At 46.9% G+C, this 24,122-nt stretch overlaps 1 protein-coding gene across 12 annotated transcripts in view; it reads left to right on the plus strand.

Moving 5' to 3' along the window:
• The window catches only part of Ulk4 (unc-51 like kinase 4), a 379,759-nt gene that overhangs the window by 84,294 nt on the left and 271,343 nt on the right, over positions 1–24,122 (plus strand). For 11 of the 12 annotated variants that reach the window (XR_015451092.1, XR_015451093.1, XR_015451090.1 and 8 more), the window contains exons 21-22: positions 6,593–6,775; positions 22,296–22,423. Coding sequence is in view for 7 of the 12 variants with exons in the window: in XM_004835115.3 (XP_004835172.1) it covers positions 6,593–6,775; positions 22,296–22,423 (311 nt within the window). In the remaining 5 variants the exon portion in view is untranslated. The remainder of the gene's footprint in view (positions 1–6,592; positions 6,776–22,295; positions 22,424–24,122) is intronic. The other variant, XM_087210693.1, reaches the window with a different exon arrangement.

Consider the following 24,122-nt stretch of genomic DNA (forward strand, 5'->3'; position numbering starts at 1 on the left):
GAAAAGATAGTGTTTTCAGCAAATGGCACTAGAACACCTGGTATCCGCATATAAAAAATTAACCTCAACCCTTTATTTCCATACATGAAAATAACTTGAAAGGATCTATGAACCTAAATATGAAAGACTAAAACTGTAAAACTTTTAAGAAGAAATTATAAGGGAAAATGTTTATGAATTTAGGGTAGGTAAGAACTTCCTAGGATACAAAAATCATGATGTATAAAGGAAAACAATTGATAAATGAGATTCCATCAAAATTTAGAACTTTAAATGACATCGTTAAAATGAAAAGTCCATAAACAGACCATATTTCCAATACATATAATCTATGACCAGAATATATAAAGAACTCTTACAGCTCATTAATAGACAACCCAATTAAAAAGTACACACAAGAAGATGATAAATAGCCAGTACAGCACAAGGAAAGATGTGCAACACTAGAATCAGAAAAATATTAATCAGTACAATAACAAGATCATATTATACACTCAGGGAGGTGAAGTTAAAAGTTTTAAAAGCCTTGTCATGACTTTTTCTTTTTGTTGGATTCTCCCCCTTTGCATTTAATTTGTTAGGCCCAACAGATTCATTCTGCTGAGTTTCCTGGGGTTGTGATCCTCATTGTCTTTTTGTAGGGTATTGTCTAAAATTTTTTGGAGTGCTGGTTTGGTATTCATGAAGTTCCTAAGGTTCTCTTTATCATGAAAGTATCTTATTTCTCCATTAATTTTGATAGTTTTGCAGGGTACATCAATCTGGGTAGGAGGCTGTTTTCCTTTAGGGCTTGAAATACATCACTCCAAGCTCTTCTTGCCTTGAGGGTTTGCATTGAGAAGTCTGCTGTGATTCTGATGGGCTTTCCTTTGTATGTGATTTGTTTCTTTTCTCTCACTCCTTGTAGAATTTTGTTCTTCTGTTGGATTTCTGGAATCCTAACTATTATATACCTATGTAGTTTTTTTTGATCAAGGCTAGCTGGAGTCCTATATGCCTCACTTATCTGTATGTCAAGTTCTTTCCCCTTCTTGGGAAGTTTTCTGCCATCACTTCTGTGAACATTTTTTTTATGTCATCTGCACTCTCCTCTTTCTTCATTGACTCCAAGCAGTCTTATGTTATTCTTCTTTGCATCATCTAGCAGCTGCTGAATTGCTTTCTAGTGGTCCCTTACAATTTTAAAGCAATTTTTCTTTTCCTGGTCACTAATTGCAATCTTATCTTCTATATCTGAAATTCTGTTCTCACATTGATTCATTCTGCTGTGTAGACTTTCAATTGAGTTTTTAATCTCCTGGAAATCTGTTTGCATCTGTTTTATGGATTTCATTTGTTTCCTATGTTGGGATTCCATCATGTTCCTCAGCTCCTCTATTTTTTTTATCTGTGTCCTCTCTAGTTTATTAATCATGTCTTGCTCTATGGGCACAATTTCTCCTGTTATCTGAGAAATTATTTCTGATTTCATTTTTTCCAGATCCTCTTTTGTTGCCAGTTCAGGGAGTCCAGGTGGTTGAGTATCAGAGTGTTCTATCTCGTTTCCCTTTGGGGTTGCTGTAGGTGATCTGGAAGTCTGTTTTGGGGGCTTGTTTATGTGTCTTCTGATTTCCACAGTAGGGGGTGGGTGTGTGCTGCTGGCGCCCGCGTGGCTCACCTCCTCTTCCCTGGGAGCAGTGGAATCTGTAGCCATTTTCATTGCCAAACCTCGTCCTGGAAACGACCAGGACCCAGGCTGACTCAGGTTTCATGTCCCTCTCTTGGCCATTTTGTCCAGTGTGCCCCTAACCTCCTTTTTGACCTACAGTGGCGCCCACCCCTTGGGCCCTGTGTCCCCAGTAGACATCTTCATGTCTGTCTCACACGCCTGCTGGCTGCAGAGGACCTCCCAGGAGCTGTCCCCATCCAACCTCGTTTCCCACCTCTGCCTTTGCTTGTCGGTGTAGACTCACCGGCCCTGCCTGCCTGCCTTCCCCAGCCTCGGAAGATGGAACACCCACGCAACCCTCAGGCTCACCCAGCACCTCAGCCAGTGCAGCCCCACATTAGTGGGAGCTGTGGGCCGTGCCCTCCCTGACTGCCTTGGCCCACTCTGCTGCCCGGCCCCTCCAGGCGTCCATTGTTACACAGCAAGTTACAGTCGTCCCTTAAAGACAGAGGCTGCAGTGCAAGACCCAGTCACACAGCTCACTGCTCAGCTTGATGGCCTCGAGCTTTGTACACCTGTCACCGGGCCCCTGTATCCAGCTGTGTCCTGACTCCCGAGGACTGCATGAACGTCCCCTCCCAGATGCCGCAACTCTTCCAAACCCCCGGGGACTCAGGTCTTCGGTGCACTTCCCCTCGACAGAGGGGAATAATTGTAACCTCCAACTTGCTAGAAGTCAGGTAAGCTGAGTTCCTGTTCCCCAAAAGGGAACAATGAATTCTAAGGAACAAGAGGTTGAGAGTAGGAAATATTTATTGGGACGGACAGCTGCTGAGAGGAGGGGACCCCACTTCACAGAGGAAGTTTTATAGAGCAAAATCATGAGGTGGGTACAAAATCATGTACAACATGGGACAAAACTGATCACCCAATAAGATTACAAGTATAGCTGCTTAGGTAATATTGATCCAGTTGTCATGTACCAAGTGCACATGGAAAGAACAAAGAACTTAGTAGAAAGGGATGGACCAGAAGGTTCTGGTCATCCACCTGGGTGACTGATGTCTAGCTAGACATTATTGGACCCGGGAATACCAGTTATAGTATGTTGCTTATCCCTTGGCAAGGCATGCAGGCCTGGCCCTTCCGTCTTTATCTTGAGGCCTGTCCTCCAACAGATGCGCTTCCAGCCACAGCTGTGATGTGTTCTCACCCTCAGCACTGCCTCCCTTGAGGCTCAGCCCTGTGTGACGGCCTAGGGTATCTCTACCTAACTCAGCTGTCTGTAATACCCTCACCAGGTACAGGCAGATCGACTGCATGGACATTAACCATCCTAAGACCTAACATCACTGCGCTGACATATGTAGGGGACAAATAGGCAGATCCCAGGACAGACCCACAGGAAACTGTCCAGATTTCAGATCCCGAGCCCTGGACAAATGCTTCCTGCCATGGGCTGGGTCTGAGGGTCCCGAGGCTGAAATAAGGAATGTAACCCACCATGTAAAATGAGCACACAGGTTCGCTCACTTCTGTCATGGAAAAAGAATTTTCAGGACGCGTCAGAAGAGGCATGAGAAGGATTTGTTAGAGGGGATACAGGACAAGCTCTGAGTGGATGGAGGGTGCTCAGAGAAGTGAGGCCCCTTACACCTGGGGTCGGCACACCTGGAAGGCTGTTCTCACTATGGACCATCCTGGATGTCTGCCACTCACAGTGCAGGCCATCCACAGGGGATACATTAGACAGGCTGTCTCCACCGGAGCTGCTTTCAGGGCTGGAGGAAGCTGAAGGAAAAGGTAATTTCCAGGTGACGGAGTGGGTGGGCCCAGGTGCAGCTGAAAGGGGCTGGACTAGGTTTGCTGGTTTTGGAGAAGGGAACATGAACCTGGCTTGTGTTCTTAAGCTGCAGTTTTTCTTTAAAAGTACGATTCTAAATCCTTGATTTCCTGGTCTCCCCTCTGCTTAGTTTTATTTCTTCTGTCCTACCTCAGTTCCTAAATGAAAAAGTCGAAAAGGCTACTTGTGCCCAGCTTACCCACATAAGGGGGCAAAACTACTCCCTGAATCTGGCTGAGGGGAAGCTAGCTCTTTCCCTTAAAACATACAGGCAGAGCAGCAGCTGGTCCCTTCAGGCCCTCACTGAGCCGCCTGGGCCATCACTCCAGGTGTGGGCCAGGCACGGCTCCTTGGCCACCAGAGAGATTTGTGCCCTTGGGATGCTCTAAATCCTTGTGCCTCCTGTTGTCCTGCCATCCGTTCTCCTGGGCCCGCGACGTAAGGGCGTTGTCTTTGTGGCATCTCAGATGTTCTGCCTGTCAACGCCCTGCATGGGTCCATCGCCTTGGGATGTGTGTGCCGCACGGGCTCTGGACAGTTCAGTGATCATGCAAACAGTGAAGAGGGCAGCCTGCCTTATCCCTTACTAATAGGACTGGGCATAACGGTGGGACTGGTACCGGGTCGGCGGGCCTCACCAGCCGCTTACCTACTTCATCCAGGTCTCCATCTCTGCGACAGATGACAGCTTAGCCTCACTCCAGAACCAAACAGATGCACCAGCCACAGTGGCTCTACAAGACCAGAGGCCTAGACCTTGTGTGTTCCTAGAACAAAAACACTGCTTTTTTACGCCGCCAGTCTGAAACAGTGAGAGACGCAGCACAATATCCAACTGATGATGCCTCCCACATCTGCCCCAAACGCTCTGATTCTTAAATTAGCCAGACCTCTGCCTGGAAACGGCCCTCCTGGCCACTCCCTGTGGGGCCTTCAGGATCATTCTTCTGGCCCTGCATTCTTAACCACTTTGCTGTGTTTCTTTCTGGCTCCATAGCATTGATTTCCAGATAACACTCCTAAAGGGAGGCCGATCCCGGACCACTTCCAGGGATCCCAGGGACGACTGCCCAGGGAAAAAGCTGGGACGCCCCCTCCCAGGGGAGGTAGCTGAAATGAATTCTGTGCCCAGTGTTCCGAAAAACCAGGAGCTGCTCCTCCTCGAGGGGGCTTGGAGGCAGGTGGTCAGACCTGGCTGTGGGGCGTCTGGAGCTGTTGGGCGGTGCAAGCTGTCCTTCCTGTGAGTGGCCGAGGATGGCTGGATGGGGCTGGCCTTTTTTTCTGTATTTGTTTTTTTCTTCCAGTACTGGGAACCGAACTCGGGACTTTGTGCTTGCCAGGCAGGCATGGCGCCACTGAGCCAAATCCCCAGCCCACCTTTTTTCTGATAATGGGAAGTGGGCCAGGGTGTAAAAGGGCCTCAACCAGTGAAAAGGGGACCCTGAATAGAAAGGTGAACACAAACCACACATGCACACACACACACACACACACACACACACTGGGACCCAGCTGGGCCTGCACATTGGCTGCCCAGGAGTCCTTGGGTTGACCTGTCCTCATATGCTTAAGGCCTCACCCCTATGCCCTGCATCTCATCCATGCCATTCCTTACTAACAAATAAAAAAAAATGCACAATTCAAAATTAAAAATAGGGCAGAGATAAATCATAAATATGGAAAAACAGGGCGAAAAATACTCCAAAACAAAAAGCCTAAAAAACCAAAGCAAAACCACCTGGGTCCTTCACACTGGTGGCTCCCAGCTGGTTTGTGAGCCACACATCCTGCTGCACAGGATGGAAACGTCTTCGCTTTAGTAACCGTGTTCTGGCTGGCCTGTGGTCTCACTGTTCATGCAGTGGTCCAGGCCAATTCTCCGCAGGTCACCAAAGTCAAAAAGGACAGTGACGTTTCCATGGAATTACAAAAGTATGATGAGCCATCAGCACGTAACTTTGTGAATTGTTACAAAATCACGTGCATTCTTGTGAGATGTGTGCACTGCCCATGGTCCCCTTTATGTTGGGGGCGGGGGCTTCTGTGATGCTGGCTTTCAGAAAGTCACTTCAGCATTTGCATAAGGGTTGGGACTAGGCATTTACTTTAAAGCGTTTCTATGGAAGATTCAGTTTTATACCAGCTAGCACTTATTTTCCTTATTTTATCAATAGGAGTAATTTTGAAAGGAAGTTCATTCTTGGAGATAGAAAAAATAATTTTATTTGTTTTCTAAAAATTTCAAGAACATAAAAATATTTTTCAAAGTATTAGGAATTTTACCTCCAGCTGGGGGTTTAGCTCAGTGGCACCGCACCTGCCTTGCAAGCACAAGGTCCCGAGTTCGATCCCTGGTGCCAAAAAAGAAAAAAAATTTACCTCCCTTCTTTCTTCTTTTTTTTTTGGTACCGGGGATTGAACTCAGGACCTTACACTCGCCAGGCAGGTGCGGTGCCACTGAGCCACACCCCTGGCCCTCTTCCTCCATTTTTTTCCTCTTGACATATTGATCTTTTCATTATTATTAAAGGTTATAGACCTGTTTAAAATATGAATCAGGGAGAAGGAACTTAGGTGACATTAACCATGAGCAAAAACTTTGAGCAGTCCGGAGCAGCTCTGGGCGTGGCCTCCTCCGAATGCTGGCTCTGCTCCTTTGGACAGGCTGCTGGTGTGCAGTGAGCCTCCGCATTGTCTGGAGGGTGGTAACAACCCCACCTTTCTCACATGTTGTCGAGAGAATTACATGAGATAACTTTCCGATATCCCGAGAGTTCCTACAGCGAGCAGTATTCATATTAATTTTAGGAATATATTTTCTGCACTTAGCTCAGTTTAATACTGTTTTCACTTATGTAAAGAGGATTTTCTATGTAGACTTGTGAATTAGTTATTAATTCAATGGTTATTATTATCTACCTCTAAGTTTTAAGACAATGTTCATTTTCATTGCGACAGGGTTGTTTAACTGTTCAGTTTGCTGGGAATTTCCACTTTCTGGTGCCAGAAGAACTGAAGGGCTCCCACGCAGGTGCGGTCCAGGGAGGGCCAGGCCATGCCGGGCTTTCTGATGCGTCTGTGTTCCTGTCCCTGTCCCGCAGGCCCTGTGCCGAGTCTCTCGCCAGTGTCCCGCCGCCTTCCAGAGCGTGATCGAGAAGGTGGGACTACCCTCCGCAACCCACGCCCTGGCCACGGCCATCTGCAGGGCCCAGCAGTGCCTCCTGACCCTGTTCTCCACCCTGCTGTCCTGCGGGATCCACCTCCAGAGGCTGGCCCAAGACAAGGTGGGCTCCCGTGCTCCGCTCCCTGCTCTGGACATTGCTGTTCTCTCCTCTTGTATTAGGGGCCCAGCAGGAACCGTGTCTCGGTAGAATTTCTGCTTTATCCCAAGGGGCCTTTGTGAACTTCACCAAAGCTCTGTACCAGAGAACATTTGCTCGAAGATCTTATGAGTCTTAGTGGTTAAAACAAATCCAGTTGAAGACCTCTGCCTGCTCGTCCCACTTACTAATGAAAATGAGCAGTGCTCAGAGTCCTTCCTGTGTGCAGCGTTTCTTACCCCGCCCTTCTCTGCCCATCTCCTTTTCCCAGGCCCATTCCCTCTGCGGCTTCCCCTGCCCTCTTCCACTCCTTCCCTTTCTCACACTCTGCCAAACCAATCACCTTTGGAGCCCCTTTCTGGAGCCTGGCTGGTCTGTCCTGGCCGTACATGGGTCGCGGAGCAGCCTTGCCCCGAGTCTTCTCGGGCCTGGGTGGAGGGCAGTACCATCCCGGGGCCCACCTCAGGCTGCGGCCCCTGTGAGGTCTCTGGGCCTTGCGTTCGAACTCTGCCTGTATTAGTCAGAGGAGTCAGCTGGTGCAGAGCCGACCGTGTTTATCGCTACGTTTGGAAAGCAGTTATTCAGAGAAGTTTTCTGTTGTGCAGCCCTTCTCAGCTTTCGTATCCCAACAAGAAGAGTGACGTGTGTAGTACTCGTGAGGTCATTCCTTGCGTCCCCTTCCAGGCTGGGGGACACATTCAGATCCGTTAGTTTAATTGTTTTTGTGGGTGGTGCTGGGGTATGAACCTCAGACCTCACATATCCTGGGCACACTCAGCCACGGAGCTGTCCCAGCCCTCAAGCCAGAGACCTGCAGGATGTAGCGAGAGTGAGGAGGACCTTGGCTCTGCTCAGAAGTGCAGGGCGGGATGGCATCACACGGCTCTCGGTGGTTCTTCTGCGTCCAGTGTGGTCTGCTGGATTTCGTTTCTTAAAGTAGTGAGAGTTTTGTAATTTACTAATGACCCACACTGACATAGCCAGCTTGACCTGCAGCTCCAGATAGAGAACAGACCACTTCCAGCCCCAGCAGGTTCTGATTTAGATTCTAAGGAGCTTGTGCCTGAAAGTGTGTCTAGCTGTTGGTATTAAATTTTCCAATTTATTCTTGTATTAGAAAAATAACACTTGAGTAGTTTTACTGCATAAATTGTGGTAAGAGAGTTTTAGCAGAGCTATTTTTTAAACCATCAGGATAGGTATGGATTAGTCTTCAACTATTTCACAAAATCAGTAAAGTAAGACGCATTCGTGCGATTTTAATTGTTTTATAGTGTGTAACTCCTATTTCAGGTATCTTAAGTGAATGAATAAACAGTTAAGTGTATGGAATGCTAAATAATCTTTTGCTTTTGATTGATACTGGCACCTTAAAACGTTTTCTTAGCTGTCGGCCACCTCCCCCATTCGTAAGTGTGCAGTTCAGTAGTACTCAGCCTACTCACCTGGGGAGGTGCGGAGCCCAGGACTTCTTCACCCTGTAACACTGAAGCTGAGAACGTTTTGGCCGTGTTGAGCCAGGCTGAGTTGTTTTGGTCTTCAGCGTCAGCAGCCCCCCAACACCAGGCTGGCAGTGGAAGGAGGGCTTGGCCTCATTCCTGCTGGGCTGGGGAGAGGTCCAGGGCCCGGCCCAGTGGAGTTCTTGGAGCTGAGCTGCTGGAGGCCCCTCCATGCTGCTGGGAGCGGGGAGGTCAGGCTGGTTACAGCCTCACCTGAGGGCAGCCTGCACCTGCTGCTCCTCACCTCTGCCTCACCTCGAGGACCGTGGTTAGGAAGTTGAGGCTTTGTGATGGGGCAGGGGGTGGGAGGGGAAGCTGGTTCTTGCTGAGCTTGGGGTGTCAGCCCCAGCCTGGTCCACACTGGTACCACCACTGGGCAGGAGGCAGGAGGGCCGTGGGCTGCTGGGCTGGAAGGAAAGCCCAGTCCTGACCAGCTCAAACTGGGCTAGAAGTCCCGGCTCCCTGCTGCTTTTGCTCATGGAGCTGGGCGTGCAGGGAGGTGGTTTTTCATGTTTGGCTGGGGCAGAGTAGCTGTTGTCCAGAGGTTTTCTGTCCCTACACTGCCCCTTCCTTGGGGCTGGTTTTCTGCATGCGTGTGCGTGTGTGTGTTTGCGCTCGCCCTTCTTGCTGTTTCCAGGGCCCTACAGTCTGCAGAACCTGCTTTCCCTTTCCATGAGGCATGATGGCCTGCCCAGCACAGTGCCGTTCTGATCCTCAAGCCCGAGGCCTGCTGTCCACCCATCTTCTTTGCTTCTGGTCTGCAGGGTTGGCTTTTCGTGTCGTGTCCAGGACTTGAGCTGTGGTTGGCAGGAGTAGGAAGAAATGCAGCTTCTTTCTCTTGTCTTCTGGCTTTTAAAATGTATCAATGACAGCCCAGTGAGATACAGTGAACTTTCATTTAAAATGCAAGGTTCTACTTTTTATTGATGAGAAACTTGCCGTTTATTGGCTGTTTACTGTGGGCCACATGCTTAGTGGTTCGTGGCTGTCCCTTCAGATGAGGTTCGGGGTGTCGAGTCACTCCGTGGACTCCTGGCGCGTGGAAGTGCTGGATAAAAGCTTACCTCTGAGGGGCCAGACAGTAGACGGGGGCGGGGTAGTTCTGGGAGGACCGAGCGGCTGGGCGACTGCTGGGCATGCAGGGACACTTGGTGCCCGAGGGGCAGAGGAGTTGGCCAGCCCCGGAGGAGGAGGAGTGCTTGGCCTTCAGCGGTGGAAGGAGCTTGCCCAGTGTGGATGGGGGAGCTCTGTGGTTCTGCCTCCCCGAGATGTGTGCGGTCCGGGCCGTCCCAGAGGACCCAGAAAGCCCGCAGCACTGAGCCGCGCAGGCGCGGAGGCTTGCACCGTGGTCACTGCTTTGTTTCTATCCGAAGAAGGGGAGGTGCACGCGTTTGCCTGCAGCCTCGTGTGAGGGGCTTGCTTCCTGCTCAGTGCGGTTTCCTTCTGTGCGGGGCCAGAGGCAGGGACCTAGGGCACACACAGCTTCCTGCTTCCTGTTGCTCAGGGAGGAACATGTGCGTGTGTGGCTTTTATAGGGGACCAGGGCCTGTGTATTATAGCCCCCCGAAAGGTCTATTCCCTTCTTTTTCTTTTTCTTTTTTAGCAGTGACAAAGTTTATTTGAAAAAGTGCAAGTGAGGGGTGAGGGAGAAATTGGCTCTGCAGAGCGAGCTTGGGCCGAGTTAAAGAGGAAAAAGCAAGATGAAAGGACACCCTGGAGAAGGCAGGGCAGGCTGCCCTGAGGAAACCACGCTGGCCTGTTCCCTTCTTTTTAAATAAAGGAAAATTACTGTTTACTGCATAAAACTTAGAAAAGAAGAAATCAAAATTGGCTGTAATTTCACTACCCAGAGATAACTGTAATTAACACATTGTTTCATTGTCTTATTTTATTAATATGTGTACGTCTACTCTCCAGAGCTCCGACGTGTTGCCTGGTCGCATTTTAAAGGACGGCGTTATGTGCATGACACGTGAGGACTGGGCTTCTCTGAGCCGGAATGGGGACAGGTGTGGAGAGTTGGTGATGAGGGCCCTCCGTGGTTTTGCTTCTGCAGTTTCGGTTGCCTGCTGTCAGCCACAGTCTGAAGATATTAAATGGAGAATTCCATATATTGAGAGAGACTATATTCACAAAGGTTTTATTACCATACAGTGGTCTCTCAGTTCACGAACAGGATTCCGAGTTAGACGAGAACTGGGTCAAATTCAATAGTTAGGTTGAATGGTGACCTCATGGGGAAATTTGATTTGGTGGTTGTCCAGTTTGGTTTGATTATTGGGGGAGATATTGTATGAGGAGGTCATTACAATTTTTGCTAATTATAATACATTGGTTCTTTGGTTTACAAACTTAATTCTTTCCATGATTCTGGTCACAGAATCTGGTTGCCATTTGGTTGCAACCAGTATTGTGGAACGAATTCTGCAACCAGAATTATGGAAGGAATTAAGTTCGTGAACCAAGTTACCACTGTATCTAAAAAATTAAAGTAGCCAGGGCTAATTTAATATATTTTTACCAGGTTATATTTATAGCTTTTAGAAATTTTAAAATTTACATATTTAGTATAGAAAATTCAGAATATTTATTATTTTTTTTTTCTTTTTTTTTTTTTTTTTTGTGGTACCAGAGATCGAACTCGGGACCTTGCGCTTGCAAGGCAGGCGGTGGGACCACTGAGCTAAATTCCTGGCCCCAGAATATTTAGAATATATAGTACAGAGGGCCGAAGTAAAGTGCCTACCTCTCTGAGGTAATGTCTGTTCAATTCTAACACATTCTTTCAAGTTCATATTTGCCATGTCCACACACACATCCCTTCCCTGCTGCCACACACACAGGCTGTTCATCTTTCTGCAGAAACTGGATCAACCATATGTTGCTTGGTAACCTGATTGTTTGGGATGCACCTAAGTCAGCTACCATCACTCTGCAGGGTCATCTTTGCGGGCTGGGGGTCCCATCTTGGGAATGTGTGGTAGCTTACTCCAGCAGTGTGTTACTGCAAGCTTAAGAATTTCTACCGCCTCCCTGGGGGAAGTATTCTTATGGTTAAATCCTTTGTTGTGAACTTTCTTAGTTATGTTTTTAGGGTGAACTTTTAAGTAAAATTGCTAGGTTAGTCTTGTATTTCACTTTTCCTGTGTAGTTTATATTTACCACTGTGGTTTTATATATGTTGACAAATAGCTACAGTCTTAGTAAAAAAGCATTATAATGTTGCATCCTGAATATATATCTTTCACATATATCAAAATATTTTGGTTTAGGGCTTTATTAAATCTGTGATTATAATCCATTCAATTTACTTTTCTATCTTTAAAATTTTCTGCCAAGATACGTAGAGGCCTCATGGTAAATTATGGTTTTCTTTTTTGCATAATCTCCATCTTTTTAAATTTGGTGAACCACAGTAAGTTATTTTTGGGTTGTTGAAAGTTGGGGCTCTGTTCCAAATTTTGGTCTAGAAATGATGCCAGTTGCAAAATCCACTTTGTCTTCTGACATCAGGATATCGGTAGAAGGTGACTGTTGTTAGGACTTAGAAAATCTAAAGAGAACAAGAGCAGAATCTAAAAAAGATTTCTGTTTCTGATGACATAATTGAGGGGATATCTGGCAAACCTTCACTATCAAATCTTAGATGTGCTTGAAAATCCCCACAAAGATATACAGTCCCTTACCTTGCAAAAATAAAAAGAAAGAAAAAATGAGAAGCTAACAGTGAAGAGGAGATGGACACTACAAGGGCCACCATGAGGTAGGAGCACGGCAGCTGCTTACTGCGGGATGCGTGTAAACTGAAAAGTTTCATACCTAAAGAAAATCGAGCTCATAATGCAGTTGTCTACATGTGCCCCTCAGCAATGGTGTTAAATACGTGGCAGTTCTATTCCATTTGCACTCTCCTCAGTTATTTTTCACTTATACACAGTCCTCCTTTTGCATTTCCATGAAACAAATCCCTGACATAACCGTGTACTTGCTTCACGTTATCTGTCGAAGATGAGGACGATTCTGAAATAAATATCTTCACAGTGTCACTAAACACTAAAAAAACCGAATAAATTCTTAATATGTTCTCTGACATAGCCTGTCAGAATTCATTTTCTTGACTGTCTCACACATTATTATTATTATTTTTTTCTTTGGTGCTGGGGATCAAACTCTGATCCTTGCGCTTGCGAGGCAGGCGGTGGAACCACTGGGCTAAATCACCGGCCCACATACATTATTTTTATAGATTGTTTGTTTGGATCAGGATCAAACCGAGCTTCGACTTCAGGCTGACTGGTCTCTTGTGTGGTTTCTTTCGCATCTCCCCCGGCCCTGGAATGAATTTGTTGAGGAAATAGTCAGTTCCGTAGACTTTTCCACATCTGCTTTTTTGCTCATTGAATCTGGCGAGCAACAGAGCCAGTGTGTCCTTTAACATACCGACGACACCTGTATTTCTTGCAGATTGGTGTGCTGACAGCTTTGATGAGATCCAAATTTGAATTTGGGACAGAATGAGGGTGCTCACTGGTGGTCTGGTGAGTTGTGTGTGCCCTTCCGCTCGCCTGATCGCTTCTCTTTCTCTTCACTGATGGTGAAAACACTATGGCTTCCGGCAGTGACAGTCCAGTCTGTGGATTGTAATTTCCCCTCCAGCTTCTCACGCAGTGGCTTTAGCAGTCATCAGTGCTAACTGCTTAGAGATATTGTTTTAGGGTGGTTATATACGTTGATACTCAAATCCTATCATTCTTTGTTCATTAATTAGGGTTCCGCTACAGGAACAAAGTCTCCCCAGCCGTGTGGTTATACTGATGTACAGTTGATGCAAGTAAACACAGAATAAATGCTCTTTGCATTTACTTACTGGTTTTCAGAACAGCAAGTAGGTTTCCTAGCAGTCTCCAAAGACTGGTTCTTTTAGTGTCGTTATGCTCTCCAGATTTTTAAGATCGTGGTGTATTTCCTTCTGTCCACGTTGATCTTATTCTTTCCATGAAGTCACACAAGTTTCCTCCTGGATCTGTTTGCCTCACTATGGTGCTCCCTGCTGTCTCAGACCTACCTTGTCCGTGTGCTCTGGGCCCGGACCCCTCTTGGCCTCTGGCAGCCCGGCTCTCCCACGGGCAGCATGGTGGGTGCCGCGGTCTGGTGCTGTCTCCAGGTGTCTTCACCGGGCAGCACTGGGAAGTGCCTGCTGTGCTGAAAAGTGCCTTGCTGTTCACCAGTGTTTCTAATTATTAGCATTCTTTTCTCTTACGCCAAAAATTGTGGCTCCTAATGACAGTAATATAATTTTACTTGTTTTAGAATATTTATATTATTGTGAAATAGGTTATCAACATTATGAGTTTTGAACACAGCTTATTAATTTCTTGCCATTCTTTTTGTACTTAGGGCGTTTCCCAATAGAGCTGTGCTGTCCAGGAACTGTTTCAGCTTCTCTTAGATGATTCTTCTTTGTCTTGTTCAATCAGCAGTTCGATAAATTTAGGTATCATTTTCCTTTTGATTTTGAAGGATTTAAAATTTGGGGGATTTATTTTATAATTATTTGAAACAGTAACTCTGTTCCAATGTTAATTAAAAAAAAACCAATTCAGACAAGTCTGGATTCCATCTCTATGCTTTTCATTTTTCTCCATTGTCTTCACTGAATGTAAGCATTTTTATTAGGGCACCTGTTTAATTTTTCATTTAAAACATATAAGCAAATGTTTGTTCTCCTCCTCCCTCTCCTCCCCCAACAGTGTACCCCACTCAACTGCAAAGCATCCTTGACACTCAGAGGGGGCTTCATGGGCCCCAGTGGGTGGGGACAGAAGGACTGGAGAGGTCAGAGCAGGGCCAGTGCTCCAGGCTCTCAGGAAGCCCCAGCGAAAGCTCCCTCCGGGAAGGATGGCTTTCCACCCTGGAAACCAGAGTTACAATGAACGTGCAGCCCAGTGTGGCGTGGCGGAGCGAGAGAGAGGAGGTATAGAGGGAGCAGGGTGGCGGTGCGGGTACTGAGGCCTATCCATGAGTACTCTGTGGTGGCACCAGAGGAAGGAACTCAGACCCTAAAAGTACAGAAGTTCCCCAGGCTTCTTTCTCCTTGCTGCACAGAGTCTGCTTCCTAGGAGTATAGGAAGATCCATTTCACTTAAACATCAACACATAAAAAGGTTGTGGTTAAACTCATAATGGTATAAAAGAGTGTAAGAATAAATGATGTTGAATATCATCCTAATGGACAGTGAAGGCTCATTAGAAAAAATATGACTCAAAGCATATGAAAGCAGTCACATAGTATTTTAAAAAGAGCTGAAACAAGTTAATGGAATGTACAAATCAGAAAGGAAAGAGCTTGAAAATAGAGAGGGCCTGGCAGGAGGTACAAAACAGGTGGTCTAGCCTGGGGGAAAAAAGGAAAACAGAGGGGGAGACAGTTCCATAAAGGATCACAAAAAGAAAAACACACTGTAATCCCTTGGTGTTTTGGGCCGACTACACATAGCTAAAGTGCTTGAGACTAAAAGTGGGTTTGGGTTTTCTTTTGTGAGTCTTGGAATCTTTGCACTGCGTGATGAGCTCTCCTGGCGAGGGGATCCAGGCCTGAACACGGATTCGTGTATATTTCATACACACCTTCTGCACACAGCTTTTTCTGCAGCCTGTTGCGCAAGCAGCATCATGTGGACACTCAGAGCTTCTGATTTTGGAGCATTTCAGATTTCAGGTTTTTGGAGTAGAAATGTTCAACCTATATAAGCTATTGGGTTGAAAATGAGAAAAAAATTTAAAAAATCAAACAAAAGACTTAGAGGACAAAGATAATCCAACGTATCAAGAAAACTATATGAAACAACAAATACCACGAAGTATAAAGCAAGAGGCATTTTCCTGAAGAGTGGTGTGCTTGCCTGCACCACTGAAAAGGCACAGGTGCCCGAGGGTGTGTTCCGGGGGGTCTGGGGACAAGGCGCTGGGACACGGCGCGCTAAACCTGCAGCCCTCGGGGTGGGCGCCCGGCTGCTAATAAAGAACACATGCTGGAAGGAAGCTTTGTTCCTCATGTGTGTTACACATTCTGTACGTGGCCAAGACAGCCTCCTTCATGTAACATGGTCCTCAGGCTGTGAGGTGGACACACCTATAACCTAAGGAAAAGGCCCTCAAGCACCGAAGCACAAACACCCAGTCACATACAAGGAAACGAAAGCATACAGTACTGGCCCTGCACTTTTCTGCAGCAGCCCCTGGTGGCAGAATCGGTGGAGGAAGGTATTTAAGGGTTTTCAGAAAAAAGACATGGGCCAAAGCTTGTGTATTGAGGCATCTGAGTCTCCCGTTACACACAGACCACAGACAAACATATGAACGTGGAGGGATGAGTCGTGAGCTCTTCCTGAGTCTCCTCCAGAAAATGCGCTATAGATGGCCAGGAAACACTCAACCTGGAGGTCCTAAACCTGCGGTGCCCCACGCAGAAGGAAGGGCGAGGTACATGAGACTTACAGTAGACCTGTAGACTGCTTTGTAAGCAAATCTTTGATACAGCCTTAGAAAAAAATCTCACCTAGAATCTCAGTGCGAGGTTGGTTTTTTTTTTTTTTTTTTTTGGTACCGGGGGTTGAACTCAGGACCTTGTGCTTGCAAGGCAGGTGGTGGAACTAAATCCCTGGCCCGAGTGCAAGGTTCTTGATGCTAGAATATCAAATTGTGTAAAACTGGAACTATACTTTGCTGTATTTCGACTACCTGGGCTTAGAAAACTCACATGACCTGTGTCAGTTGCATAGATCCGAAGATCTGCATTACTGTTTTCCTGAGGTACAGAACCTTGAATATGCTTTGTACCTGAACGGTAAGTAATGCATGCTTGGGATTTCATAAGCTTTGGAGGTCATTTAAAGATTCAAGCATTAATTTTTAAAGCCGTATCATATTTCACAGGTGGGTTTGTTCATGCACATTAGTAAGCTAGCCTCTTTTTGAGTGTTATTGACATTCACTGCTATCTGTATAGTACCTTTTACAGTTTTTGATTTCCTTATTGATTTTGACATAGCTGTAGTCCCTTTTATTTTAGCAGTCTAGTTTGAGTGTAGCTGGTGCCTCGTGCTTAGCATTCTGACGGAGGAGCACAACGGCGATTAATAATGACCCTGAAGTCACAGACGGCTCTTCGGATTATTTGGAAGTATCATGGGAGATCACTGTGAACTTTCATGCGTGTGAAATTCTGTGAAAGATTTGAGTATTAATTGCACTCAGATTTTTTCTTACATATTCATGAGACATACAGTGGTTGCTGATCAAGCATTTACAACATGGAAATTGATTGATACATGTTAATCAGATTATGTGTCCACATTGTGTTATTATTTTTAGTTTGCATAAGTAAATGTGTTCTCTGAAGGACATTTCACTTAGCTGTTAGCTCCTTGGCTGAATTTCTTCAAGGAAAGTGATGGAGAAAAGGTGTTAGATTTAATCAGTGCATTTTTTGTTTCTGTCAGTATTAAACAGGAAAATAGTGTAGTTATCTAATGACTTCTCAGGGTTTTTTCTCGAAGCTGTTATCAGTTGACAGCCAGGCTGTGCTCATTGATTTTTAGCTATGACAGTGGGTGAAGCAGATTAATTTTACCTCTTGAGATTTGCAAGAGATAATTTTGAAGTTATCTGCCTCATTATTTGTCATTCATGTAATAATTTTGTCTTTATAAGGTACATTAGAGGGATATTTTACCACCTCACATAATTCTGGTAAAGACAGCTTTTTGTTTGTGAAGCACGTTTCATCTATTTGAACAAATTGCTAACATTTTGAATATCTCATCGCATCATCTTTAGGTCAGGCTACACATGCCCATTCTGAAATCCCCGCTGATTTCCTCTTTCTTGGCGGTGCACATTGGACATGAACTTGTGTTTGGGCTGTAAAACATCAGCGTCTGCTCCTTTCCTCCGCCTGTGCAATAGAGATACATTGAGCTGTGTGACAAGATGAATTTAAATCAAAGCTGGATGTGCAGAGCAGATTGTGAGCTAACGTGGCTCGAGGTCACTTTGGTTCTCTAAGAGGTGTTTTGATTGTTCACCCTTGGCACTGAGTCTCTGCCTGCAGCCTGTGATCTCCCCCTTCCGATTCTGAAAGATGAATACCGTGCTAGAAGGAAGGTGCCTATTGTTTAAGATTAAATATGGAGCCCTGGGCAATTTGTTGTGGGGAGTCAGAGTCATTCATTCAGCTTTTGGGAAGTGACTAGATGAGAATTTATTTAGGGTATATGATATTTTTGGCTTGGATCCGATTGTACTGCATCTTCTTAAGGAATGCAGAGTTGTGTTATGTATAAATTTCATGTGTCACTTTTATTTTTGATATTTACTGTAGTTTTTGTAGTTCATCTCCCTTAAAATCATGAGCATATTATTTGAATTTTGCAAGATTGTTAATATGGCCGAATAGTACTACATGAGGAAGAAATACAGTAACAGGCCTCATCATCATTTATTACTGGACATTTCTGTGTTTTAAAACTGTATCTGTTGCTGTATGAAAAATTTCTGTGCCTGGAATCCTTTCCTTTCTATTTATTTATTTATTTATTTATTTATGGTACCAGGGATCAAACTTGGGACCTTGCGCTTGCAAGGCAGGCGCTGGAACCACTGAGCTAAATCCCTTTCTCTTGAATACCTAAGCTATATTTCATTCATCGATTGTCGTGCATCTAACCATTCCAAATGTGGCAGCTTGGGCACGAACAGTGCTCTGTGCTCACACGGTGGTTGGCAGGCTGGTGCCGCGGTGTCTGGCCCTGGGCTGTGTCTGTGGGCCCGGCTCCAAGCGCTCTGGCTGCTCCAAAAGCGATGCCCCAAGGCATCAGGCAGAAGCTGCGTGGAGCTTGCGGAGCTGCTTTGCTTCCCTCTGCTCCCTTCCCAGGCAGGGTCTGTCCCGAGAGAAGGTGAGGCTGGGAGCTGGCTGGCTGGGGTATTCACCACAATTATGATCTACTCAACAGACCTCCCATTTTCACATGTTAAAAGTGTTTCCTGTTTTTGTTTTATAAGCAACACTGCAGTGAGCCTTCTTGTGCGTAGCTCACTTGTTCAGCATTTTGTTGGGTAAGTTTCTTCATGTACAGCAGCTGTGTCAGAAGGAAATAACACTTTGAAGGCTTTTGAGAAAGGCAAGTCACCTTCCTGGCAGCTGTAGGAAAGGATGAGCACTTGGCCTGCTCCTGGCTGTGTCTAAGATTTATCCATTTCCCTCCAGATGTCAGCCGACTCCCAACCACTTTCATCTCTGCCCTCGATACTGTTCTTCCTAACTGCATCTCTTTGGCTACTGCTGAGGACAGCCATATTTTAATTTTCTTGTTGGAAGTTAGAGTTCTTTCATAAGCTCTTTGCCTTTTCAGGTCACTTTGTTGTTTTATTGGAGTGTTCCTGTGCATTTTTTATTGATAAAAGTTATTTTTATATAAAGAAACTGATTCTTCACCACAGGTTGTAAATATTTTAGGTAATTTTTACAACATTATAGATTTGTTTTGACAGATATACAAGGTTGCTTCCTTCCTCCCTTATTTAAGTTTTTAACGTCTTCTATCCTTTCTCATATATCGCCTAGTGAATAGTCTCTCTTTTATGGTTTTTATTTTCTAAAGTCTTACAATACACCATTTTGTTCCCTGTTCCTATTATTTTGTAGTTTCCATAACAGTTTTCATAAATGTAATTTGTTCTAGTATCTTTTGTTGCAAAGATTATCCTTTTTCCAGAATTGCCTCTGCATCTTCGTCATGAATTACCTGATTGTATTTCCAAGCTCTTTATTTTTTCCCTAGGTCTACATGTCTATCTTTTATCAACACCACATTGTTCTGATTGCTAGAATGCAAGAATATCATTGTTTATCTATTCTAGTTCCTTGGCTTTCTATGTTAAAATTATCCTGCGTGTATCTACAAAAACCTGCTAGGAGTTTGATGAAATTCCGTTAATTCTCTAGGTCACTTTGGGGAAAGCTGACATCTTAACTAACTTGAGTCTTCTATAGGAAATGAGTATCTTCTATTTATAACTGTAAAACTTTTTCTTCCATCACTATTTTGTATTTACCTTTATTCTATTTTCATTGTAAAGATTCTATATAGACTTGTTAGGTTTAAGCTAGCATTTCTTTGTTGCTATTGTTATTGGAGCTATTGAAACATAGTACTTTAAAACATTGTTTCCCAGTTATTCATTACTGGGGTATAGAAATATGCCACATGTTGCTAAACTTCCTTATTACTTTAGGAACATTTTTGTACATTGTTTGGGATTTCTATGCAGCTGGTCATGTCATCTGCAAGTATTTCTTCTGTTCCAATTCTGACATTTTTCATTATTCATTTTCCCCTAATCTCACTGGCTATGGTTTTCAGTATAATGTTGGATTATGGGTGGAGAGAGTGAGATATCGCCAGTAAGTGTGACATTAGCTTCAGGCTCTCTGGACGCCCACTTTCCGGCTGAGGAAATTCTCTGTCTCTACTTTGCTGAGTGTATTTGTCATGAAGAGATGCTGAATTTTGTCAGATGCTTTTTATAATTATTGTGATTGATTTTCATGTGAATTTTCTTGTTTAATCAGTGTAATCTGTGAGTTATGTTGATCGATTTTTCAAATGTTGAATCGGTCTTAGATCTCTGGGATATAGGCGCTAGGCTATTCCGTGTTACTCTTTTAACTTACTGTTGGGTTCAACGTGTAGTTGATTTTTTTTTTTTTGGTACCGGGGATCGAACTTGGAACCTTGCGCTTGCGAGGCTGCGGGTTCAGCTTCCTTTTCAGTGAGGGGTTTCACGTCTGTGCCCTGCGTGACACCGTGTGCTCCCTTTCCCTGTGTAGCTGAGGGACTCGGCCCTCCTGGTATAGATGCTGTTTCCTTCTGGTGAGCAGTGATACTGCAGCCCACCTCTGCTTTGGGGTGCTTGTTTGTTTTCAGGTTGGACTGGGTGGGGACTTAGTCTGTTTGACTGCTAGAACAAAGCCCCTTAGACTGGTTATTTTAAAACAACCTGAGTCCGTTGCTCCCTGTTCTGGAGGTGGGGAAGTGCAGGACGAAGGGGCCAGCAGATCTGGTGCATGGTGAGAGCCCTTCCTTATGCTCGGTGCCTACTGTGTCTGCAGCCTGACGGTGCAGCCCTCTGGCATCCCAGTTTAGATTCCGCTCCTCACCCCACATGCAGTTTGGTTTCCACAGTTTGTTTCCAGGCTCCGTGAGACCACTGGTTCATACACGGGGCTGTGCAGAATCTCCCTCCCTGGCAACACAGCACTCGATGTTAGAGGACCATGGTTTGCCCAGTAAATACATGAATAGATAAAATTTCAACAGTGAGTGTTGTGAGTCAGTCCTGGAAGTTCAGGGCTCCTGCTCGGTGCTCCCCTCCAGGAAGGACCCTCGGGGATTTGTATCCCGCATCCCCCCAGCAGCAGGGTTCGGGTTACTTACATTAATGAATGTGCTCACAGTGTGTGTGTGTGTGTGTGTGTGTGTGTGTGTGTGTGTGTGTGTGTGTCCCTATCTGCACGCTGACAAAGCCCCAGAAACGATTCACAGTCTGTCAAAAGGGAAAGAAGTACTTTTATAGACAGCTAAGTTAGATGGAAATTAATACCCAGCCAGAGAGGGATTGAGCCCTTAAGGAGCTCAGCGCAAAAGGATGATGTCAGAGTGGTGGCTGGAGGTGCATCTGAAGAGAGTCCGGCCTCGGCCTCAGGGTGGAGAAGCAGTAGCAAGGCCCGGGCACCTTCCTTGAACAGAAGCCTGAGCTGATACTGTGTTAGCCTCTAGGTCCAGTGGGCCCAGATAGGCGTCAGGCACACAGGTGGTGACCGGGACACCGGCCCCACACTCTCCTCTCTTCCTGAAGTGCCTTTGTTCTTCCCATGTACCCCCTATTTTTTTTTTTTTTGGTACCAGGGCTCAAACTCAGGACCTTGCGCTTGCGAGGGAGGTGCCGGAACCACTGAGCTAAATCCCCGGCCCTATACCCCCTATTTTTGGAGACAGGATCTCACTCTAGTTCTGGCTGGCCTCGAAATCACTATGTAGCCCAGGCTGGCCTCCAACTTGCAGCAATCCTCCTGCCTCAGCCTTCCAGATGCTGGATTTTCAGGCGTGGGCCACCATGCCTGGCCCACGTACCCTTGCTATGTAACTCGTTTCCCTATCGGATCAAGATTAGCTAAGCACCATACTTGTAATCCTATAGGTTGATGGTTGTTTGGCCCACGCTGTACCCACGTTGTGACCGCTGTATAAATTACCCCTGACAGTGGGCCTCCATGGCCACCCACTCAGGACCCTGCTGGGAATCCAGGAGCTGTTCTTCTCCTCCTTATTGCCAAGAAAACTCTCCTGACCTCCACCTTTGGTTCACAACTTCATTCCTTGATGTTGCGGAACCTCGTACTGAGCACATCTGTCGTCTAGCAGGGTGGGGTTGTATTTCTCCTGTGTCAGCGCGACTGGTCAGGCGCTCCTGTCCGCTCGTGTGTAGCCTCTGATGGAAGCCTCTGGCAAGTGTGGGGTTTCTGGGTCTGGCGCTGGGTGTGGTTGCTGTCTTGTGCTTGCCCAGGCCTCTCTGCTGGGCAGCCTGGCTCTGGGCTCAGATCTGCCGGCAGCTTCTGGTCATGTACATGGGCTTGGTTGTCCGTCCCCCCGGATTTGAAGCCAACTCTGAGTTTGGGCAAGTTGCTCTCCTTTTCAAGATTGATTTTTCTCTTTAAAATAGAAATACAACTGGCAACTTTTTGTGATTGGTTTTCAGGTTTCAGTAGATAATACATATGAAAAACTTAGTATGGAATCTGGAATAATTTAGCAATTTTATTTCCTGCCTTCTATTTGATTATTATAATCTATTTTCTCTTGAGAATTGAGAGTTCCCTATATTTTTCATGATTTCTCAAAAACTGTTTCAAATATCGTCCACAGGATTTTGTCTCTACGATTATCCGTTTACTCGACAGCCCGTCGACGTGCATCCGAGCGAAAGCCTTCCTGGTGCTTTGCTATGTCCTCCTTCACAGCCGCGAGATGCTGCTGCTCAGCTGCCAGGCACGGTAGGGTGTTCCCTCCTGGGCTCGTCTGCTCCCCAGCACCGTGCCGTCTGTGGGTGGCTTTGTGTTCCTTTCATAGGGCATTTCTTGGCCTTTAGGTGTCTGGTATTTTTTTTCTTGATTGTTTCAAGGGTTTCATGTTTCTCCTGTAATCTCAGCCTGGAGGCACAGAGAACCCAGGGAGACTTTGGAAGGGAAGCAGGTGGTGGTGCCTGGTGGGTGTGGATCTGAGCAAGCCCCGCCCCGGGCGGGGCACTGGCGTGGTTCCCGGTGCATGGCAATGGTCTCTGGCTGGGTTCGGGGTGCTGCTTTGCTTTTGTAAAGCTCTGGATGAGTCGCGGAAGGCCCCACGGAACAGCCTCGTGAGGCCAGAGGAGGCGGAGGGTGGGATGGGGTAGGGACGGGGCCTGGGAGGAGTGCGTCCCTCTCTCTCTCCTCCGTCCCCCCGCCTCAAAGCAACAGTGGTTGCCAGTGCCCTGCAAGTTCCTTTCTGAACCGTTTGGCCCTGCTCTGCTGAAGCCCAGGAGGGCCCTGAAAGTCCAGTTTGAGGTCTGCGTCTTACCTGGACTTTGACCTGTGCTGAACAAGCAGTCGTGGAGGGGCGCCTGGAGCGCCATAGCCCGGCGGTCACCGGTGTTCTCCAGGAGCACCTGCTGTGGTGTAGCGAGCGATAGCCACGCCTCCTCCGCCCGCCGCTTCACCCTGTCTTCTGCAGTCTCTTCCTTGCCACCCTTCAACACACTAAGCCTGTTGTGCTGGGCCTTCTGGCTCGCCGGCCTTCCGTGTCTCTGATGAGTGAGTGGAAACTTCAGCATGTCTGGCCCATTCCTCCCTGCTCCTCCTCTGCAGCAGTGCAGCAAGCAGGGTGAGCTGGAGAGGGGCCGGGAGCGTGGCTCCGTTGTCCTGCACGCAGCGGCAGAGGAGACGCTTCTGTCCTGGGGTCCTGTCCTTTCCCGCCTGCTTCACACCTGTCCCGATCAGTCACTGGGGGGTGAAGGAGCCAGCAGGCCCGGTTGGTCCCGGTCCTTTGAGGATGACATGTCCTTGAAGGAGAAAGAACAGGAAGACAGGGCAGCTCTCAGTGAGGCAGAGCTGATGAAAGTGACGGGAAAGAATTCTAGCAATGAAGAAAGGCCCTGTGGAGGGCGGGCGGCTTTTTGGGAAGTCAGCAGAAGAACTGAAGGAGGACGGCCTCCCGGGGGGTGGCTCTGGCAGTGGAAGGCCAAGGGAAGGAAAGCATCAGGCCACATGGACCCCGCGACAGGTGCAGAGAGCGCACGTGGAAACAATCAGGACGGAGGGTAGGTCCTCGGGACCCCGCATGCCAAGGGCTGAGCTCCAGTAGGGGAGACCAGGTGGCGCAGGGGTTTTGATCAGGGAGGCGGTGGCTGTCACCTTCTGCCACATGTGCGGGGGGGGGGGGGGGAGGAGCTAAGGCAGGGGAGGCCGACCGAGGCAGGCGAGCACACAGGCGAGCTGTGCTCCGGCGGGCTGTGCTTGTCCTAGGGAATCTCTTACTGCCTGCAAGGCAGAGGCCAGTGTAAGCTGTGGCTCTGCCTGGAGGATTGGGGGCCGGCCCTGGGAAGACTCGGGGGGACTGCGCAGTCCCCACTGCAGCAGGAAGCAGGAAACAGAAAGCTGTTCTGTGCGGTGTGGCGGGAGGCTGCACACCGGTCCAGGTGCTGCTGGGTCGGGGGCGGGA

The sequence above is a fragment of the Heterocephalus glaber genome, unplaced genomic scaffold (genome assembly GCF_053883595.1).
Source record: "Heterocephalus glaber isolate CG9 unplaced genomic scaffold, H.glaber_assembly_v1.0 deba00001175, whole genome shotgun sequence".
NCBI classification, from domain to species: Eukaryota; Metazoa; Chordata; class Mammalia; order Rodentia; family Bathyergidae; genus Heterocephalus; species Heterocephalus glaber.